Source organism: Staurois parvus, unplaced genomic scaffold (genome assembly GCF_062004578.1).
Source record: "Staurois parvus isolate SC_StPar_1 unplaced genomic scaffold, SC_StPar_1.0 ptg000858l, whole genome shotgun sequence".
Classification (NCBI taxonomy): domain Eukaryota; kingdom Metazoa; phylum Chordata; class Amphibia; order Anura; family Ranidae; genus Staurois; species Staurois parvus.
This window is the reverse complement of record NW_028318654.1, coordinates 178024-200496: the sequence shown is the minus strand read 5'-3', so window position 1 is coordinate 200496 and position 22473 is coordinate 178024. Positions and strand designations below refer to the sequence as shown.

General features: G+C 41.7%; 1 protein-coding gene across 1 annotated transcript in view; it reads right to left on the bottom strand.

Annotated features, from left to right (window-relative positions):
* MRE11 (MRE11 double strand break repair nuclease) overlaps positions 1–22473 on the bottom strand; it is a 434841-nt gene that overhangs the window by 287307 nt on the left and 125061 nt on the right. Inside the window, exon 9 of the mRNA XM_089655629.1 lies at positions 6378–6549. Coding sequence (XP_089511755.1) covers positions 6378–6549 — 172 coding nt within the window. The remainder of the gene's footprint in view (positions 1–6377; positions 6550–22473) is intronic.

Below are 22473 nucleotides of genomic sequence, written 5' to 3'. Positions count from 1 at the left end.
CACAGGTAAACCATGCCCCTGCCCCCTCCACACATTAGTTTGACAGCCACAAGAGCCTACGGCTCTCGCTGCTCTCTGTGTCTGCAAAACCAGGAAGAGGAGAGACCGGTGCTGAAGTGGTGAGAGATGCCAGGTAATGTTTAGGGATGGGGGCAGTTAGTAGGGTGTTTTTTACCTTTAATGCAGGGAAAGGATAAAAAAAAAGGCTTTAGAAATACTTTATTAACTAGGTTTTGACAACAAGACACATGTAGACTGGCATAAAGAAGTCGATACCATAAGGGAGGCTAAGAGATGGATTTTTACATCTAAGAATAAACAGGAGCAATCAGAACATTCAGACAGGATGGATGTATATGAGATCAATGGAAGGAGCCAATAGTTTAATTCATTTTCACATGTTCTGGTTGATTGATGAATTGCTTACTTATTACTTGATACATTTTGTTGAGATAATAAAATGTACTATGGCACTTACCTCTATTATCTAATGTCTTTTAACGACCTTAACTGACATCTGGTAGCAACACTTTCTAGCTTTCCTACCCCCCACCCCATCCCCGGAAAGACCTTAACTTATAGAAATCAAATGTGCCTCATGTTGACCCAGCCATAATATCTCCAACAGCTACCCAGGTCTGCTATGGATCCATTTATATGTCATATGAGGTAAAGACAAGAAAAAGGCCAACTCATACTGCAACAAATTTTTAAATTTAATGAGTTAAATGGGAAAATTGCATTATGCAGAAACCAAGATGAAGTCACAACCATGAGCTGGGTCATCACGAGGCACATTTGTTCTCTTTAAGTTGCGGACTTTCCATCTGTCTGGAACCAAATCAAATCTTAATTGCCGTTGGGGATATTGTGGCTGTATCACAGTAAGGTGCAATTGATCTCTGCTTATTGAGATCTCTCCATCTGGTAAGGAGTGTGTGAACAATGGTGTCATTCACTTGAAGAGAATTTCCTGTAGCATTCGGATTGATTCACAGTATGATATTGTCAACATTGAGACTTTTTGCACTCTACTTCACATATATGGACTATTTATTGATCTTTGATTGTTTTTATGCTTAATTATCTTCATATTTGTGCACTCATTTTTTAATAATACATTGTTGTTGTATCTATATTCGTATGAATGGCACCTTAAAGAGACAGCACACCTATTTAGTGAGAAGTATTCTCACTGTATTTGACATGTGCGGTTAGTTGATTTCGATTTCTGTTTACTTTATGAAACAATAAAAACAAAATATACAAAAAAACCTCATTCACTGTCCATTTAGGGCCAGGGAGATGACCAGGCTGCAATGCATGTCTGTAACAGAGAAAGGTTGGGTCACTAGCTTGGCTCTGCTCTGTGACAGGGATGTGTAAATCTCAGGGCTGGCTGGACACAAACCCAAATATATATATATATATATATATATATATATATATATACAGTATATAAACTATTTAGCTGTGTGTCTGGAGTTCAGCTTTAATGATGTTCCTAGCAGCAGACATATCATTGTGAACGATGGCCAACAATTGCAGAGAAAATCAAAAATGAATGCATTAAATTAAACCATGTCTGCACACATGGCGCTCACAACAATTAAGGGGCCATAAACTGCTAATGAAGCTAAAGTAGATGTTTTATCACACTGGCAAAATCATAAAATGATATAGCTACTCCATTATACATTTTTGATTAAAAAAAAAGTGTTATTTTTATCTAGAGATCATAACCAAAGACATGAATTAAAATGCTTGAGTGCGAGTGTTTGTGTGTGTAAAATATTTATTTTTACACACACACGCACATAGATGTATACACAGCATATTGTTTTAGATGCAAGAAACCATTACAAAAATAAAAATGTTGAAAAGTTAAAACAATCTACACCGGCCACAAAGAAGCAATCTCCAGAAAATATACAGATATGATTTCTATCACTGAAACTGAATTTCCCAGTTTATTCAAAGTCCAGTTTGCGTTGTCTCTGAAGTAGCAATTTATGCTAGGAACCACAAAACTTTGATTTTCATATTTTTTTTAAGCAACACAAAATTAGTAAATAATGCACTGCTACCATGCACCTCCCTAAAGTGTTTCAGTTGCCTTTAGTGGTTATTACAGGCAGCACAGTGGCTAAATGGTTAGCACTTCCGCCTGGCAGTACTAGGGTCATTGGTTCAAATCCCAGCCAGGGCATCTCCTGCCTGGAGTTTGCATGTTCTCCCTGTGCCTGCGTGGGTTTCCTCCGGATGCTCCGGTTTCCTCCCACACTCCAAAGACATGCTGGTAGGTTAATTGGATCCTGTCTAAATTGGCCCTAGTATATGTATGTATGAATGTGAGTTAGGGACCTTAGATTGTACGCCCCTTGAGGGTTAGGGACTGATGTGAATGTACTATATATATGTAAAGTGCTGCGTAAATGGACGGCGCCTGAAAGTACCTGAAATAAATAAATAATAAATACCCAGTGCTGCTTGAGGTTACCAAGGATTCTACATTCTGGACATTCATCCCTGAATGCATAGGGCCCTAAATGTGGGTGCCACTTGGAAAGTGCTCAGCAGTCACAGTCTGCCATAGACTTCGATAGGATGCAGGCAGCAGGGCTGGAAGCTGCACCTGTTCCTCCCAGGTACACTAAAACACCGGAGAGATGCATTGTAATCTAAACAGCCTTTGTAGGCAAGAGGCCTTATTGTACCTACTAGGACTCCATTTTTAAGACATCTGCACGTTTTTTATATTGCATTGGATGTTATTACATGTCCCAGATACTGACAGTTTTTTTTAATTCTTTTTAGTTTACTTGAGGTGATTGAAGCCATATTAGTGCACCTGTGATAGAAACATTAAGTACTGTTCATGATACTTTTTTATTTGCTCTAACATGCAATTTTTCACAGCAAATGTACACAGCAATGGCAATTAAACTAGCATAGTTAGTGAGATAAGACAGAGAAGGAGCTCTGGACTGGGGGAGGTGGGGGGAGACCGCCACAGAAGGTCGTAAAACTGTTGGATAGTTATTTCTAAAACCCTGGTCTAGGATTCAGGCCGTTATCTTTTGTGCCAAATAGAACTATCATTCTTAGTTCAAAAGTTTTCCTTTTCTGAATAGTTTTGAAATTCCCTTTAAGAATCAAGACATTAAGGTCCTCCATAGTGTGGTCTAGTTGTGAGAAATGATGTCCCACAGGTGTACAGAAACTGTGTTCCTTGATGGTGTGCCTCTGAAAGTTCATCTTTGTAACTTCTGTACTGTTTTGATGCAAAACATGTCACACACTCAAAAGGGACCTTCAATATCACCGGATCATACAGCTGCACATCCAGTAATGTTGTGTACCTCATCCAATGCAAAAAATGTAGCAAAGTATCTTATGTTGGCGAAACAGGACAGATGGTACAAATAAGGATGAACTTGCTCAGGCACACCATCAATGAACATAGGGAAGATAGTTTCTGCACACCTCTGGGACATCATTTCTTACAACCAGATCTTACCATGGAAGACCTCACTGTATTAGTTCTTAAAGGGAACTTCAAAACTATTCAGGAAAGGAAAACTTTTGAACTGACAATGATAGTTCTATTTGCCACAAAGATAATGGCCTAAATCTAGACCTGGGTTTTCTAAATCACTATTCAAAAGATTTTACGACCCCCTCTGACACTGTCTTTGTATTTGCAGATGGGGGGCTGTCATTAAAGCATCCTTCCATTCTCCTGTACAGTAACTTTCATGTGCAATATTTCACACAATGACATGTCTTAAGGCAGTTTAGAGTTAGCAGTTAAGGTAGCTTAGAATTAAAGTGTTACTAAACCCAGGACCCTGCATTCACTATATCTGGTCTCCCACAGTACACACAACATGGAAATGCAATTATTTTAGTAACTATAAACTGCTAAATACCTTTTCTCATCAGCAGTTAGAGCAGTCTTGTGACTTCTGTCAGTGTCTAGCTGAGCACTGGTTAAAGCTTGTAGGAGGAGTTTTCATTCTGTTCTGACCCATGAGGCTGCAGGACCCTTGACCCTCTTGTCTGATCACATGCACCCTCCCAAAGAAAAAAAAACTCTATAGCAATACACACTAAACTGAGCATGTGCAGAGCGTCTCCTAGAGCTCTATACTATCAGCATATGGTTTGGGGACAGTAGAAGGGCAGGAGCAGAGAAGAGAGGATCAAACAGCCTTTTTACACAATGCAGAGGATTAACCCCTTAGGTTCCACAGTGAGTATAACAAGCATGCTTTACTGCATATACAGACTGATTTTACTGCTGTGGGTTTAGTAACACTTTAAGAGTTAAGGCAGCCCAATCAAAATTCACAGCAACACATATTTTAATGAATGACAGTGAAATGCACCATTACTTAGATCAGTGTGTTACTGCAATGCACAGATCTAAATGAGCTCCTAACCTCACACAGTTTGTTACTTAACCACTTGGCAACCACACTATAGCCGAATGACAGCTACAGCACGGTTGTCCAGTTCTGGGAGGGCATCATATGATATACTCCCAGAACGCGTCCTCACGTGTGCCTCCGGCAATCTCCGTGATCGCTGTGTCCTACAGACAGAGCTGATCACGTGATGTGGTAAAAGGCCAATCACAGCAGCCTTTTCCCACATGATCAGCCATGTCAAATGACACAGCAGATCACCTGTAAATGCAGTTGCCGGTTATCGGTTGCACTTTCCTAACGCTGTCTCATATTTCTGTTAATGTTTCCATCCAGGAAACTGGGTACAAACTTTTCTCACGCTGGTACAGGACTCCATCGAAGATCCATCGGTTCAACGCCTCAGACATTTTTAAAGCTGAACTCCATTCAGACAGAACATCAAAGAGTGCACTTCTCTTTCATCAACCCATAATTCAATGTATTGTATGTATGCAACTACTAGTCTAAGTACCTGGAACAGAAGAGAGTTTAGCGATTAGAGAGGAGACCTTGTCATTGTGCTGCAGCTGCTTTGCTGTCTAATCAGCAAGCCGGTGGGCGCTTTTGACCCGGTGTCCCTGACCAAGCTGTTCTAATCCTGCAGTAGCGGATGAGGACGTGGCTGTGTTTGCTAGCCTGTTAACCGCCTAAACCTCATACATTTATCCCATCTTCTGAGTGTAAAATGTGCAATAAAGCTGACAGGTAGTAACGGTATGATTTCAACAGGGCTGTGGAGTCGGAGTCGTGGAGTCGGAGTCAATTCTGGGTACCTGGAGTCGGAGTCGGCAAACAATGCTCCGACTAAATTTAGATTGGAATTAAAAAAAAAGCAACTTTAAATGTCCCAATTCACAAAAAGTTAGAATTAATGACTTCTCTACTGTAAGAATAAAGACCAATGCATGCAGTGCCTCACGTAACCGCAAAACGAACACGTTAAGTGACCGTGAAGAAGCATGCTTTTCATGTGCTCCACTATATGGCACGCAACGCACAATTAGGAGCGGCAATACTTATACTTTCCATAGTGTTTTACAGATTTTGTTTTTGGCTCATATAGATAAGTTTTGTTTTTGTTCTAAAACAACCAAACAATGTGGTTTGTATTTTTGGGCTGGTAAAGTTCCTGTTCCTGATGTTTATGCCTGCTGCTACTATCCAGCCACTTGATTAATTAATAAAAAAAATTAATAAAACTTTGTTGTTTTCATTGTGTTTGTCTTTTGCTTAAACTGTTCAATACAGTAGACTGTTGGCTTCCCAGCCAGTAGTCCTGTGGTAATGACATGTATGTTGCCTTTCTTTCCTTCAAGGAATGTATAAAATACATTCGCATATTAATACAGAGGAGTCGGAGTCGGAAGTACAAAAAACTGAGGAGTCGGAACATTTATCTACAGACTCCACAGCCCTGGATTTCAAGTAACCTATCTGACACTCCTCATAGAGCGGCAGGCTTAGCCAATGTAAGTAAGACTTAGAGATCCAGTGTTTACTGAATATAACCAGAAATTCACTGGTTGATTATATTTGATGCTTGAAAGTATGCTTCAAAAAAATCTTTTTTTTTACACTATACTAGCCAGAGGTTTTCTGGTGTCTATGCAGCATCTCCTAACTTTCAAACAGAATGCAATATTTTATGATTATTATTCTCAGAGTATCTATGTATCTCCATATGTGCTTCGGTACATGTGCAGCCTTGCCTTATCTTCTCCTGTAAGAAAATAACCTTTGTAGATTGGAATAAATAAAAACAAAAGGAATTTCTAGATGTTCCACCTACAATAAAATACTTTTGGTACACACATGACTGCCAAAGTCTGCAAAAGTAAGTGTAAACAGCAACATACCCAAGGAGACAGCAGAATGATAAACAAAGAAAAAACAATGTTGAAGTACCTTCTCTATGCAGAAGTTTTCAATGTCTTGTGTCACTTTAGGATTGTCAGGGTTGAATATGTCTGGGTAATCAGCCAAAGCAATGTCTTCAATGAAGAACTGTCGTACAGTCTGCAGTGGGATTTTCTGCATGTTCATTTTCTTATTTTTGATCCGTAATAAGCCCACATGTCTAGTCAATAAAAGGAGACAGTTAGGCATTTATGTGCTTTAAATACATTGAAAGTTATAAATAATAAAAAAAGACAGATTAAAGTAACCCCTATGTTATCCCATCTAACAGTATCTGTGAATAGAGGCTGCTGTAAGCACCTCCCTGCTCTGTCTCTCATATCATAGCTCTCATAGCAATCCCTAGAAAGCAGCTGTGAAACTCTGTGTAAAAATCAGCTTTATTTATTTTCATTTTCCATTCCTCAGTCCCCCTTTCCCTGTTAGTCATTTATTCAGCCAACAGAAAAATATTTCAACCAATCGAGAAAGGGAGTATAATGTCACTGTATTAAGTAACACCTACTGTATAAAAGTCAAAGCTGCTATTCAGGGATTGTTACAGAGCTGTGACACGAGAGGGTTAGCCATTTGTGTGGATTTACTAAAGATGGAGAACACAAAATCTGATGCAGCTGTGCATGGTATCCAATCAGCTTCTAGCTCCAGTATGTTCAACTGAACGTTGACAATGAAACCTAGAAGTTGATTGGCTTCTAAGCACAGATACACTAGATTCTGTGTTCTCCAGTTTTAGTAAATCCCCTACCCCATAATGTGCTTACATCACCATCTATGCACAAGTACTGTTGCAATGGCATGGGTCACTTTAAAGACAGTCCAATTTAATAGTCAGCAGGCAGTTTAAACAACTGACTCCTGTAAAAGTCAGGAAAGAACCTACAAACAACAAAACGATCTTTTCCTTTGCAACTAAAGAGCAGTGATTGTGCTGTCCAATATTTAATGCTCTCATAAATGCAGAGTCTGTGCCCAGCCCGTACACTGCAATAGGTTGACAACACAGCTTAGCCTAAGCAGAATTTATTTTTCTTGATTTAGACCACTTCCATTGTGACATGCTTGGTTTTGCAAATCTGCCCCCAGGAAGCAACTACAGAGTACACTGTGGATCTCCTTTTAAGAACACGGGAAAATAAATCTACTTAAAGGCGGATCTACCCAAAAGTGGAGTGTGTTTGGACGCATCACCTAATGGTTTGCAACTACAAGGCAAGATCTCTCCTTAGTTCCTGAATCTGATCCTTCTGCATTCTCCAAGATCTAAGCACCTCTTATATGAACTTTCCAGCATCTGCTAAAAACAGATAAAAGTTCTGGGTGGATAGATATTCTAGATTTCCCCAAGTTGTGCTTCAGAAAGGAAGTCTACCTGTCGGTGAGGCCTCAAGACAAGTTTGAAAACCTTTACCTAATAACATCGAGAGCCAAACTTTCATTGTGACATCAACAACACTTAAGAAATTACATGCAGACCTCTTTCTTCGGATCAGAGAAAGAAGTGCATAGTGGGATTTGTAGAAAGAGAGGTGTTCACTGGGCTGTGGAACAAAAAAAGGGGTGCACAGAGGACTGTGAAGCACAGGAAGGAGTGTATTGTGAACTGTGGATTAGAGTAAGGGGTGCTTAGTGGACTGTGTGGAAAAGACAGATATTTATAGAGCACCAGGAGAGGTATACAGTGGGCTGTGGATTAGAGAAAGGGGTGCTCAATGAGCTCTGTGAGACAGATGTTCACGGAGGACTATGGACACAAAGAGGGGTATACAGTGGACGAAGAAGAGAAAGAGGTGCCCAGAGGACTACAGGAAGGGGTATACAATGAGCTGTGGATTACAGAATGGTGGACTTGGTGGGCCAAATAGATGCTCATAGATGTATACAGAGGGATGAGTAAAACAGAAAGGGGTGCAAAGAGGACTACAGAGCACATACGAGGTAAGTGAACTGTAGAGAAGAGAAAAGGGGTGCATATAGGCCAACCAAGCACAAGAAAAGGAATACAGTGAGCTGTGGATTAGAGAAAGAGGTGTTCGGTGGGCTCTGTTAGACAAATAGATGTTCAAAGAGAACTGCAGAGCACAAAGAGGGCATACAGAGAGCTCAGAATAAGTGAAAGGGGTGCACAGAGGACTATGGAGCACATAAGAGGTAAGAGGACTGCAGAGAAGAGGAAAGGGGTGCACAGATGATTACTGAGCACAGTAAGGGGTATACAGTTAGCTATGGATTAGAGAAAGGGGTGTTCATTGGGCTCTGTGGGACAGAAAGATGTTAACTGGGGGCTACGAAGAAAGTGGGCTGCAGAGAAGGGTTGAATAGAGTACTACTGAGCACAGGAAGGGGTTAGAGAAAGGGATGCTAAGTGGGCTGAAGCATGATAAGGAGCACAGAAAGGGGTATAAAGTGTACTATAAATCACTCCATGGAGTGTACTGTGGAGAGAGGGGAGTGTAGCAGGATGTGGAAATACTGCTGTAAGTATTTGTGTATAAAATGGAATGAGGGGTGCACAGTGGAAATTTGGAGCAGATAGTAATTACTGTGGTGGACCAGGGAATGAAGAAGGTGCAGAGTAGGACCAAGCAGCTGCTGAGGGAAAGGCAAGAGAGACTGTTAACCCAAACTGAGTGTCCTTTCATTCCTAATTTCTGAGACTATACTATAAACGCTACAAAAATGTGTTTCAGGCTCCACGCACACCAGCATTTTTTTATAGGTTCAAAAAACGATAGAAAAAAAGCTGAACGAGAAAGGTTGATAATAGCATTTTTGTGCCGACTTGTAGTAATGTTTTAGAAGCATTTAGGAGCATTAGCATTTTCTTAGCATTTTTACAGTACATGTAGAAAAAAAAAAAAGCTAGAAAACAAGATGTTAGGAGCATTTTTGTAGTGTTTAGGAGCATTTAGCGTTATTTTCTGCTGGGAAAATGCTTCCAAAAACTCTAGAAAAACATTTTTTTTCTACTCCTAAACAATGATGCTTATAAAATGCTCCTAGCCTAAAGTAGTGTGCATGGACACATAGGATAATACTATTTAGCTTCTAGGAGCAGAAAAAATGCTGATAACAGCTTCTAGGAGCTTAAAAAATGCAAGTGTGCATGCATAAAATTGACATCCAATTTAGGAACGCATGTCATTTTAAGGAAGAGCTGAACATGTTGAGAACTGCTGTTCTATAAATGGTGTAAAAGGCTTCTCAGCTGGATGACATTTGCAGATCTCATTACAGCAAGTTTTCAGTTATAATATCCAATTTTGTTACATTTACTGTGTACGGCTCTATTAAAGCACCAATCCATTACAGTCACTTCCTAGTCACAACCGATTTGGCACACAGCATAAAGTATGATGACGCTATGAGTTCTGTTTTTGGATTGAAGAGACTTCAATTTTGCTTACTCTGTAAATCTAGATAGATGCTTCACAAACAAATCAAGAGGATGAGTGTGTATGCAGATCTTCCTATCACATCCTATATTTTTAAACAGCATGCTGATGTTCAGTTAACCTTTAACCGCTTCCATATCGGGCACTTTTACCCCCTTCCTGCCCAGGCCATTTTTCAGGTTTCAGCGCTCTCACACTTTGAATGACAATTGCGCAGTCATACAACATTGTACCCAAACTAAAATGTTATTTTCTTCACACAACTAGAGCTTTCTTTTGGTGGTATTTAATCACCGCCGGGGTTTTTATTTTTTGCTAAATTAACAAAAAAAGACCGGAAATGTTTAAAAAAAAAACACATTTTCTTTGTATCTGTTATAAAAGTTTGAAAATAAATAATTGTTCTTCATAAATGTAGGCCAAAATGTATTCTGCTACATGTCTGGTGAAAATAACAAAAATTAGGATGTATTTTTTAGTTTGTAGGAAAGTTATAGAGTTCACAAACTATGGTATAGATCTGAATATTGATCAATCCTGAAGTACTGACAGCCAATCTAATTTCTTGAGGTCCAGGAATGTCAGAACAGTACAGATTTTCCCAAATGACCCCTTTTTGCAGAGTAGACAGTCTGACGTACTTCAGAAGAGGCATGGTGAGTTTTTTGAAGTTGTATTTGTTTTGTTATAATTTTTTGGAAAATGAAAAAATTAAAATTACTTTCACAATTTTTTTTTTACATACTGTCACCAGTGCAGTACAGCGTCATCATATAACTGGCATGGCGGTGATCAGGGACACTGACTGGTGACAGTATGAAAAAAAAAATGTTAATTATTTTTTAATTTGTTTTAGTTTTAATTTTTTATTACTTTTTTTTCTTTTTTTTTCATATCTCACTATGACCAAAGTAGTACAATGTTACCATAGTAACATTGTACTACTTTGGGGAAGTGATCAGTATTTTTTTTTTTTTTTTTTTACACAATTTGCTTATAGCAAAGCATTTACCTGAATGACATCGATTCATTCAGGGCTTTTTTTTTTTTTTTGTACTTAGCTGTGATTTGGCCATGGCTAATCACATGACACAGCTGGGCTGTGATTGGTCCAGCCTGTGCATGTGCTCGCTGTGACCATTCACAGCTAGGCACACTAGTATACAATAGATGGCATGAATGAAGCCATCCATTGTATACAACTGTCCTGTGACCTGCTGTGATTGGTCACAGCAGGTCACAAGGTACCGGCAACGGGGCCAGTACTCAGATCTGTCATCGGCCGTGTCTGAGGTACATGGCCGGTGACAGATCGCGACAATGCGTCACTCTGCAGGCGCGCAAACTGCGCATGCCCAGGAGGACGCCATATGGCGTCCACCCGGAACGCTGAGGGATTTTGCCGGCCGCCATTCAGCCATTGGCCGGGCGGCAAGAGGTTAAAGTGATTGTAAACCCAAAATAATCAAAATTGAAATGACCAGTCTACCTCACACAGCATAACAGCAGAAGTCATTTGTCCATAGTCTGGCCAAGAAAGGAGCACACAGTCATCGGAGTTCCTCTCTGCTTTCCTACAGTGAAAAAACCCAACACATGAAACAAAAAACTGCATACACACTCATCCTCTTGATTTGTTTGTGAAGCATCTAGATTTACAGAGTAAGCAAAATTGAACATATTGTGGCTTCGTGTACATGGCTTCATGTCAGGACTTGTACTACTCCAAGGGCTTGTTCACACGTGAGTAAATTCCTAACGCTTACCGAATGCTCCTATAGCTTTAGTATAGGCGTTAGACAGGCGTTAATGAGCTTTAGTATGGGCATTAGACTGTCTTTTTACAAACGTTAAAAACATTCCCCAAACCTTAAAACAACACCACAAATGCCTATAAATAACTGTAATGTTATTAAAGCTCTGCAACCGCATTGAAATGCCCCACAAACACCTGCCAGAACATCACATTAGCCATGAATGTGAGGCGTTGAAACGCTTCAAACTCCTCCTGACTCAACATGAGACTTAAATTTTGAAGCAACGCTACGCTGATGCTTCATGCTTTGATAATGTGAACAGCACTGTGTGCTACCCATAGTATCATATGCATAGGCATTTGAGGAGCATTAAAATCACCCCTCAAAAACGTGCTTTCAATGCCAGTGTGAACTAGGCCTTAGTTTTATGTGTTAACAGACTAGCTTAGTATCAAAAGCACCAAATCAGCTTTGATTAATAAAAGCCCCTCTGGGCTCTCCGCAGTAGCAAGTGATATAAGCAATGCCAAGATCTTGCTTGACCCAGGAACATTCTGGCAGTCAGCCAAACAACATGATCTGGAAGCCATCCTGCCATCTTTCAATCAACTTCAGAGACTAAGAGCTGGTTATGACAGCTCAGTCACTGTGTTGGGAGTGCTCACTGAGCGCACCTTCAGCACAGAAACCTCGGCCGCCCATGGAGGCATATGTGCAATTTGTGGACATAAAAGCCCAACCTCTCTATTGCTGCACATATGCGTTACGTGGGTGACAAAAAGTTAAAGCGTAATTAATCTCTCTCAATCAACGTGGACTATATTTAGTCCTTACGCTGCTAGCGTTAGTAAATAATTAGGAAAACATATCATACTTTATTTACTTGTTTTAATCTTTTTTTTTTTCTTTTTACATTTCTTCAGTTACTTCCTTGTTTCCAGGCCTAGGCAAATGATGTCATACATCCCAAAAGACTTCAGGAAGGGAAGAGAAGAGGAGGGAAGGAGGGTTTTCTCAGTTAAGCACACCCTCCTGCATGCAGACTTAGTCTAAGGACAGATGGAATCCAGTAAGTAAATGCTGCATGAATAATTTTCCCTTACTCAAGATGGCTGCAGCAAGAAATGCTAGGGGGTGTTTTTAAAAGTTAATTCTCAGCAAAGTAAAGCATGGAAAAATGGAAAGATGGGTGAGTTTGCAGTGAATATTAAAATGACTTAAATAGCATTTTCAGTTTGTGGTGCTCTGATGCAGTTTATTTCCACTTTAACCTCCTTAGCAGTAATCCCGAGTGTAGCTCGGGGTAAAATTTCTATACCAAAAGCGGTAACCCCGAGCTACACTCGGGCTTACCATGCGGCGCTGCTCTGGGGGTCCCTGCAGCACTTACCTTGTCCTTCGCTCCAGCGATGTGTCCCCTGCAGCGTCCCCGGCCATCTCCTCCGGCCGATGCCGGCATCTGGCTTCTGTGTTCCGGTCCCTGTGATGTCGGGACCGGCGGGAAATTTTAAATTTTAAAAAAAATTTCATTTTTGCTGTCATTGCTGTTTCAATGCATTTCACATACATTTTGTCCCTACTGCTTTGTCCTGTGCCCTGCATGCATTTTGAATGTTCTTTCTGCCTGGAGAAAAGTCCATGGCGTCCAAAAAGCGTCCATTTACGTCAAAAGCGGTTTTAGAGCAGCGATAGTAAATCAGAACCACTTGCAGAATTGAGTGATAATGATTCGTGGGGGAAATTCGTCATCAGACACTGAAAACGATTTTGCGACTTTGCTCAGCGATGTGCGAATTTGCCTCTGTATTTCAAATTTCAGTGTTTTTGATTTGATTATATTATTGAATTAAATTTATTATTATATTATTATTTTTTATGATCATTTATTAAATTATAATTTATGATTTCGTGTTTCAAATTTTATCATATCCGGAATGTTTAATAGACTCTTGTTCGGACAGATTTCAGTGAGTTATTCCTAAAAATTACAGCCTACAATAAAAAACTACATATTTCCATGCAAAAAAATGGTATCGCTTTCAGCACAAAAAATCGGAAAGAATCATACCGCCAAGGAGGTTAAGAAATATATTTCAAAGATAGTTTTTCTGTTTAGAAAAAAATATTTGAGAAAGGGACTATTTTAAAGGAGCATGCATCAACAAGAGTGAAGAAGCCTAAAGCTGCTGGATGGCTCACATATTACAGTATAAGTTTCTCCTATTTTTGAACTACATAAGCAATGCTGCCTATTATTATGACACTACAGAAGCCATGCTGTGTCTACGCCCTTCAAACAGGACACAATGCAGCCCACAAGGTGGAGGCCTCTGAGCCACCATTCACAGCAACACTTAGCTGCAACCTTTAATAGTTCTGACTGTTAGGAAATGATGAACTCTGATACAAGTTATTGCACTTTGCACACAGTAAATGCTCTTTTTACAGCTATTGTATTATAAATGTGCCAAATTCATCTAATGGTCAGACTGGAGGCTTTAAATGCTTTATTAACATGACTAAGGTTAGTTAAGTGAAAACATTTCCTAATGCATCTGTCTACTGTGCTTAGCATACCTTTAGTTTACAGCAGCAAATCATAATAATTACGAGGTTCAGACTAACAAATATTAGGACCTTTAGCAAGCATATCTGCTCACACCTCTCATAACCACTAAGTCATTTTGGCATTTTAATAGTGACCCTGAATGACATTATTAACACCAGTGCTTGCACATCTGAGTTTTCCAATTAGACTTTGAGAACTTTTACGGAATTGGCAGTACATGAATGGCCTCCTAACCCTCGTTGTCATAATTTACCAGCAAAAGCCAATCTTAACTCACGGCAATGCAATTGAATCTGTATTTCTATAGGCCTTTAGGGAAACATTTTTCATCAATCACTTTCCCAGTGTAGTTTATAATGTAATGAAATGTGTTTCAGCAGCAGGCCTTGGAGACAAAGTGTACATATTCCACACACTCAGGATGAAACATAACTTTGTTCATCAGTAAGTGGTCACACTATCTTTGTTGAGCTGCACTGATCTGTATTGATCAACATACGCCTAACTCAAGGATACATAGAAAATAATTGTATCATGGTGTCATTTTTTGACCCTGTATGCACATCCTATAATACAATAAATCTTCACAATTCTGTGTCAGAGGTTTCCGTTTATGTCTAAACATGGAGCTGCCGCATTTCACTGCACAGGTAGACTGCAGCCTGAAAACTGACACTTTCTGTGAAGAAACTATATATCCCACAATCCCAGGATCTCTCAGTCTAATGCTGATGCAAGAAAGAACTACACAGTAATTAGATTAAACACAGATGCAAACAGGTAGAGCAATTATCAGAGCTCACCATGCAGTATTTCATATCATTTGCACTCAAGCACTTGTGATGCAAAACAGAGGAAATGGTGAGGGATGAATGGAACACTGTATGACCCGGAACAAGAAGTTGCCTGTCCCGTTACCAAATAGGGACAAGCTAGGTGAATGAAAGGAGCAAAACCAGATCCCAACAAGCCTTCACTCGCTAGAAATCTGCCTTCCACACCTACACCTCCTCCCTCCACACTGCCAAACAAGCCTACTTCCTGACCCTCATCAAGGCCCTCTCCTCCAATCCTCGCCGACTCTTCTCCACCTTCAACTCCCTACTCTCTCCACCCCCACTTCCACCCAGCACCTCACTCACTGCCCTTGAGATTGCCAATCACTTCAAAAACAAGATTGACACAATTCGCAGGGACATAGCCGCTGCTCAAACTCCCTCCAAACCTGCCCCTCTCACACAGCAACCTCCTCATCACCCCTCTCCCTCGGCCTCACCACTGCTCTGACCTCCACCCCACCTAACATTCCTCACACAGAAGCCCCCTCAACACTACACACCTTCGTCCTTACTACCATTGAGGAGGTCACCAAGGTCTTCTCTGATGCCCACCTCACCATCTGCCCCCTCGATCCTATCCCCTTACAACTCCTACGACCTCCCTCCCCCTCCATCCTATGCTCCCTCACCCACATTTTTAATCTCTTCCGGCGCATTCCCCTCCCCTCTGAAGCATGCGCACATCACTCCCATACTTAAAAAGCCCTCCCTGGACCCCAATGACCCGAACAACCTCAGACCCATCTCCCTGCTCCCATTCACATCCAAACTCCTCGAGCGCTTAGTCTACAATCGCCTAAGCTCTCACCTCAACAACAACCTCCTCGATCCCCTACAGTCCGGCTTCCGTCCCCTACACTCCACCGAAACAGCCTTACACAAACTCTCAAAAAACTACACTCCCTCGGCCTCAGAGATTCTGCTCTCTCCTGGCTCTCGTCCTACCTATTACAACGCTCCTTCAGCGTTACCTATAATGCTACCACCTCCCCCTCACTCCCCCTCTCTGTTGGGGTCCCTCAAGGCTCTGTCCTTGGGCCCCTTCTCCATCTACACCTCCTCCCTTGGCCAACTCATACACTCTCATGGCTTCAACTACCACCTCTATGCCGACGACACACAAATCTATCTCTCAACCCCTCGCCTCACCCCCTCAGTCTCCGCCCGAATCACAAACCTACTAAACGACATATCAGACTGGATGTCGCTCCACTTCCTTAAACTGAACCTCTCCAAAACCGAGCTCCTAGTCTTCCCCCCAGCCCGCACACCACCCCCCATTGACTTCTCCATCACGTCCAACAATGCCACTATCAGGCCCGTCCCGCAGGCCAGAGTACTTGGTGTCATTCTGGACCCCAACCTATCCTTCCAGCCCCAAGTCCAATTACTAACAAACTCATGCAGACTCCACCTACGCAACATCGCCAAAATCGTTCCTAACCCCAGAAACCACTAAACAGCTCACCCACTCCCTCATCATATCACAACTGGACTACTGCAACTCCCTCCTCACTGGCCTGCCTCGCCACAGGCTATCCCCGCTTCAGTCGATCCTGAATACAGCAGCCAGACTCAATCACCTTACCAACCGCTCCGTTTCCGCCACCCCCCTCTGCCAATCCCTCCACTGGCTTCCGATTGCAAAATGGATCAAATTCAAAATCCTAACACTGACGTACAAAGCTGTCCATCATACTGCCCCAAATTACACCACCGACCTAATATCCAAGTACCACCCAACATGCACACTCCGCTCCTCACAAGACCTCCTTCTCTCTAGTTTCCTGGTCTCCTCCTCCCATGCACGCCTCCAGGATTTCTCCAGGGCGTCACCCATCCTCTGGAACTCCCTACCCCAATCCATCAGACTATCACCTACTCTCCTCTTCTTTAGGCGCACCCTGAAAACCCACCTCCTCAGGGAAGCCTACCCCACCCCCTGCTAATTGCCGACCTCCTCCACTCCTCCTACCACTCCATCCCCCACAGCTATCTCCTCCTGTACCACTATCCCCTCCCTCCTAGATTGTAAGCTCGAAGGAGCAGGGCCCTCGAACCCCTCGTGTATCACATTGTATTGTTATTGTACTGTCGCATGTTCTGTCTCCCTTTGTAATGTACAGCGCTGAGCAAACGGCCAGCGCTTTATAAATACTGTATAATAATAATGAATACATGGACATAGGGGAATCGATCAACCATGACACTACAGACTGCAACCACAATACATGAGCCCATCATTACAAGGTAAGGCAAACAAACAACACAGAGAATAGAACTACAGTAACACCTAGTTAGAAAAACAAAAACATTTGAAAGTGTATAATGCCTTTAAAGCGGTCTACAATGCTGAAGCATGCACATATTCTGTTTTCCATGGAACTGTCCATAGTACTGAGACTGATGCAGAGTCTAATTGACACTGAACTGTTCACAGTGCTGAATTAGGAGTAGAATCTATTTTATATGGAGCTGTCCAAGGTGCTGACACTTGGGAGTTAAAGGATAAGTTCACCTTTTGACAAAAAATAAATGCACGTGTTTTTTTTTTGCAGATAAAAAAAAAATGTGCATTTGTTATTTTTTGTTGCAGGAGTCTGTAAAGCATTTCATCAGCGATCAGTACCATGCAGGTCTCCTGCAGACCTATCAGTATATCTGCTTTGCTGTACATCCCGTATGATACACTCTCACAGGAAGAATCAATAAACTAACACAGCGCTCACAGCACAATGGCAGTTGATTGAGAACTACAAACCAACATCCACAGCCGAGAACTGTGAATGAGTGATGCGGCCAGGTGGGCAAAGTCCTGCATGGCCAAGTTTTTCTAAAATTTTAACAGCTAGCAGGAGAAGATCCCCCGCTAGCTGTCAATGCGGGGGAGCAGGGAGAAGCAGAGGCCAGTCCTTTCACAACATGTTACACCATAAATATGGGTGGAACATGTACCATGTTATGAAAGGTGAATGTATTCTTTAATTTCCACTGAACTCACCTGGTGCTGAAAGTGGCATAGTTTCAATTTACACTGCTGACTGGAGGAAAAGAGAAAGGTTCCAAGTCCATTTTAACTTTTTAAAACCTTTTTTTTTTAGTTTACTAGTTTTAAAACTGATGTTTTTGTTCATTTGTAAATATATATAAGCTGAAATCCAGGTAGATATAAATGATGCAAATGAATGCAGCTCTGTATTGATTAATAATTCAGTAAATATATTTTTAATGTAAATAGTGTTAGGGCTCGTTCACATGGGGAATACATAGCCGTATGCCTGTGAAGGGCCATGTTCACGGACACAGTCGCTTCTCACATTTTGACATCTGTGCTGCTGTATGGTCCCTGAGCACATCCCGTGCACCCACACCAGCACAGATAGCACATCGGGAGCAGCGGCTGTGTCCATGCAGCCGATGCGTCCCAACTGACACCAATGGGACTGCCTGCACAGGGATGCACAAATCACCTGTGCAACCCCCTGTAGGTAAACAAGGTCCTCTATGGGCAAATGCTTATACAGTATGCGTCTTAAGTTTACTTAAATTTTACTAGGTGTCTGTTTCTTGCAATTCCCTATACAGCAGCACTCAGACTGAGATCGGGAGGGACAGGACAAGGAGAGAGCAGAGTGAGCAGGGGGATTACCTCATCAGTCTGTTCTTATTGTTTACTGTCCAGACAACAGGCTGGGGGGTGGACAGAGATCATGACTATATTCCCACAAGTGCAAGTGCGTATGGGGAAGCATTTAGCACTGGCTAAATCCTGCCGCCTCAACCTCCGGAACATTTCCAAAATCCGTCCCTTCCTGACCAATGACACCACAAAATATCCCGCCTCGATTACTGCAACTCCCTCCTCACTGGTCTACCGTTACACAGGCTATCCCCCCTTCAGTCTATTATGGATGCTGCTGCTAGACTCATACACCTTACCAACCAATCAGCGACTGCTGCCCCTCTCTGCCAATCCCTCCACTGGCTTCCACTAACCCAACGTATAAAATTCAAAATACTAGCCACAGCTTACAAAGCCAGCCACAACACTGCCCCTAGCTACATCACCAACCTCATCCACAGATAACGCCCAAATCGCCCACTCCGCTCCTCCCATGATATCCTCCTCTCTAGCTCCCTCATCAACTCCTCCCACGCTCACCACCAGGACTTCTCCAGAGCCTCTCCCATCCTCTGGAACTCCCTACCACAGCATGTCCGGTCAGCCCCCACCCTGTCTGCCTTTAGGCGATCTTTGCAAACTCACTTCTTCAGGGAAGCCTACCCCACCTCCACCTAAGAACTGTACTTGAATCACCTCCGCCAGATCATCCCCCGCAGCTATCACCTTTTGTATCACCTCCCCCTTCCTTAAGATTGTAAGCTCCACGAGCCGGGCCCTCCTATTTCTTCTGTACTGAAATGTATTGTAATTGTATTGTCTCCCTTATATTGTAAAGTGCTGCGCAAACTGTTGGCGCTATATAAATCCTGTATAATAATGATAATAATAGAGCCTCCCCTAATGTGAAAGTACCAATTGCTAAGTCCAAACACTCACACGAAAGAGGAAGTGTCATCATGGCTCTCTCCAGTGTTAAATGCCAACACTGGGGATTTTGGTGCTGACTGCGATAGAGGAAAAAGTGACAGAGAAATGTTGGGAAGATTATCACTGGGTTGGGAGAAGAGTGTGGACTCTTCACATATACACAGTTCAAATATATCTGATACCATCAATACAGGAATATTGTTTCCTCCCACTGATACCAACAATGCCACTGTCACTTGCATTTTTCCTCGGCCCCAGTTAGCCCCATATTATTGGAGCAGACACAGCTCAGCTATTAAAACTCTTCAGTTTGCAACAGTGTCCAAAGTAAGGCGCAAAATTTGACACAATATCAGCACTGTGCACATAACTATTCTTTCTCTTTTGGCAGAGTACATTGCATGCACCAATGCATAACCCCAAACCCCTTCTGCACCCCCAGTCTCAGGCCCACTGACTTCTAAAAGTTCCCATGTATGCTTATAACCAATGAGCTGGATCACGGATCATAACACAGTCAGATGAGCAGAATAAATAACTCTGCCTTCCTGACACATGATCTCTGAGCCAGATATCCCCAGTGAGAAAACAAGAGATGAGAGTGGAGAGGAATGAAAAAGAAAGACAAGAGAAACACACAAATGAATAAATGAGAGTCTGATGGAAGAAGAGGAGGAGACACAAACACGCTGAATGGGAATGGAGCTCAGCAATACTGCTGTACTCCAGAACTGACCAGTGCAGATGTCTGTCCTTCAGCCCATTAAATAAACTTCCTGGGTTGCTATTAGCCCCACCCTCTAATGCATTTGTTGGGGGGTACATTTTATGTAACTGGGTAAGGGGAATGCAGGTGAAGGTACTCCAAGGGGTGCACAAGTGGTCAAGTAAGCCAAGTACATCAGTGGCCAAGTACACCAAGGGATACACAAGTAAAAAAAAGGTTGGGACCCTATGGTTTAAAGCAGTGGTTTTTAACTTCCCCAGGACATTTAGAGGTAGGCAAAAACAAAAGAATAATGGTGGAAAAGTGATGTACACAGGGGGTGTGAAGCTCACAATGTTTACAATGTTTTCTGTAACTGTAAACAGAGTGCTGCTTTGACATTTATGCAGGCCATGCATGGTTCAAATTCTGAAATATTTTCGTACGAAAATCAGACCTCAGAATAATTGGCCAACTTTTCGCTCTGTTAGTGGGGCAATGGCATCAGCCGATTTTCGTGGTTCCTCCCCATTTAGTTTTCCGGGCATGCTGGAAAATTTGTGAGAAACTACCGATTTTAGAAATCATTGATGGCACCATCGGTTTACGGAACGAACGTTTCAAATTTCAGACGAAAAATTGTTCGGAATTCGAGGCCATACATGGTTTGAATTCCAAATGATTTTCGTACGAAGATTGGACCTAAGAAGTCACAGCACACTGTCACACGCTTGGCAAGTGCCCACCTTCCTCCTCGAGTCTCTGCAACACCGCACACCAGGGCCACCTTGTGCACTACAGTACTCTACATAACAATGGACCGATTTGCTGCAGAACTCTGAGGGGGGGGGCTCTTCATAAAAAAGTCTCATGGTGCCTGAGTGCCTATTGCATCTACTGGCACACCACTGTGTGACCGCAGCACTACCATACCATTCTGCCTGGTTTCCGCCAGAGCCAGACACCTAGTGCCCTTCTAAAAGGCACATATCCTGGCCCAATACACCCTGGGCTGAGAGAGTCTGGAGGCTGATGAAATCCTGGAGAGGAGTCAAGAATGAGAATGAGTTCTTACTGGAGTTCATAAGTAACATCACACTGTGAATCTGTGATTCAGCCCCAGTTCACACCAAATCCATTTGTCATGCGATTTGACAGTTCAAAATCACAGAACAGGTCGCACCCTATTTTGCCTATGGAACCGTTCAAATTGATGCAACAACTGCAGGTTTCTGCACTATTTTTGACAATTTCATGTGCGATTTGCATTGACATCAGTGCATGAAGTCGTACAGATGTTGGCAAGCCGCGTATGAAATCACACTGACCAGCTGAAGTAGCAAGATTTCAAAGCCACATTCGGTGTGAGCCAGGGTTCAAGACAATAAATTGGCCTATTATTCCACTGCTTTTTAATTCTATTATTGGACCATTTATTTACCGTTACAAAACATAAATGTGAAATAAACTATATTCATTACAAACATTTTGCTAATATGAAGAATACAATTTATGGAAATAGGATGCCAATGGGTACAATTTACAGAAATGGGCAAAAGATAAAAGGATAGGATCGAAAGTAATAAGCAATCCTCCAGACAATGAAAAATTTGTTTCAAGCATGTCCTACCGTTCATTTAGAACACCATAAAAACAAAGTATAAAAAAAACGGGAATACAAGGATTTACAGCTAGAGCTAATAACAAGGAGAAACATTTAATAAGGTCTACAAATAATCCTGGGGAGTTGGGGCGTGCTTGCAAAACACACAACTAGCAAATGTACGCACATAATCTACAAAAAAGCATACAGGGGCCATTGCATATTATGTGTGCCTGAGGTAAACGATCTACACTTTAGTTTTCAGTATAATTTAATTTTCATCTGGGAAGGTTTTAAAATCGAAACATAAATTCATTTTGAAAAAGTGGAAACACTACCGCAAGCAATTATAAAGAAAAAAAAAAAGCAATGCAAAAAGGAATATGTCAGTAGATTGTAGGAAAATATATATAATTAGAAAATGTTTGCCCATGTTTTACAAAGTACAAGTAATTACTATAAACAATTGTGCATAAATTATGGTAAATGATAGATACTGCAGTCTGGAGGATCATCTAAATATACTTTTGAGCAATAAACAGGACAATTTTAAAGTTATGACAAACATCCCAGAACAGTACATACCAGCACATGACATTTAGCATGATTTAAAAGTTTTATGCATATTGTGCCTGCAACCCTTTCACTGCCACCTTACATCAG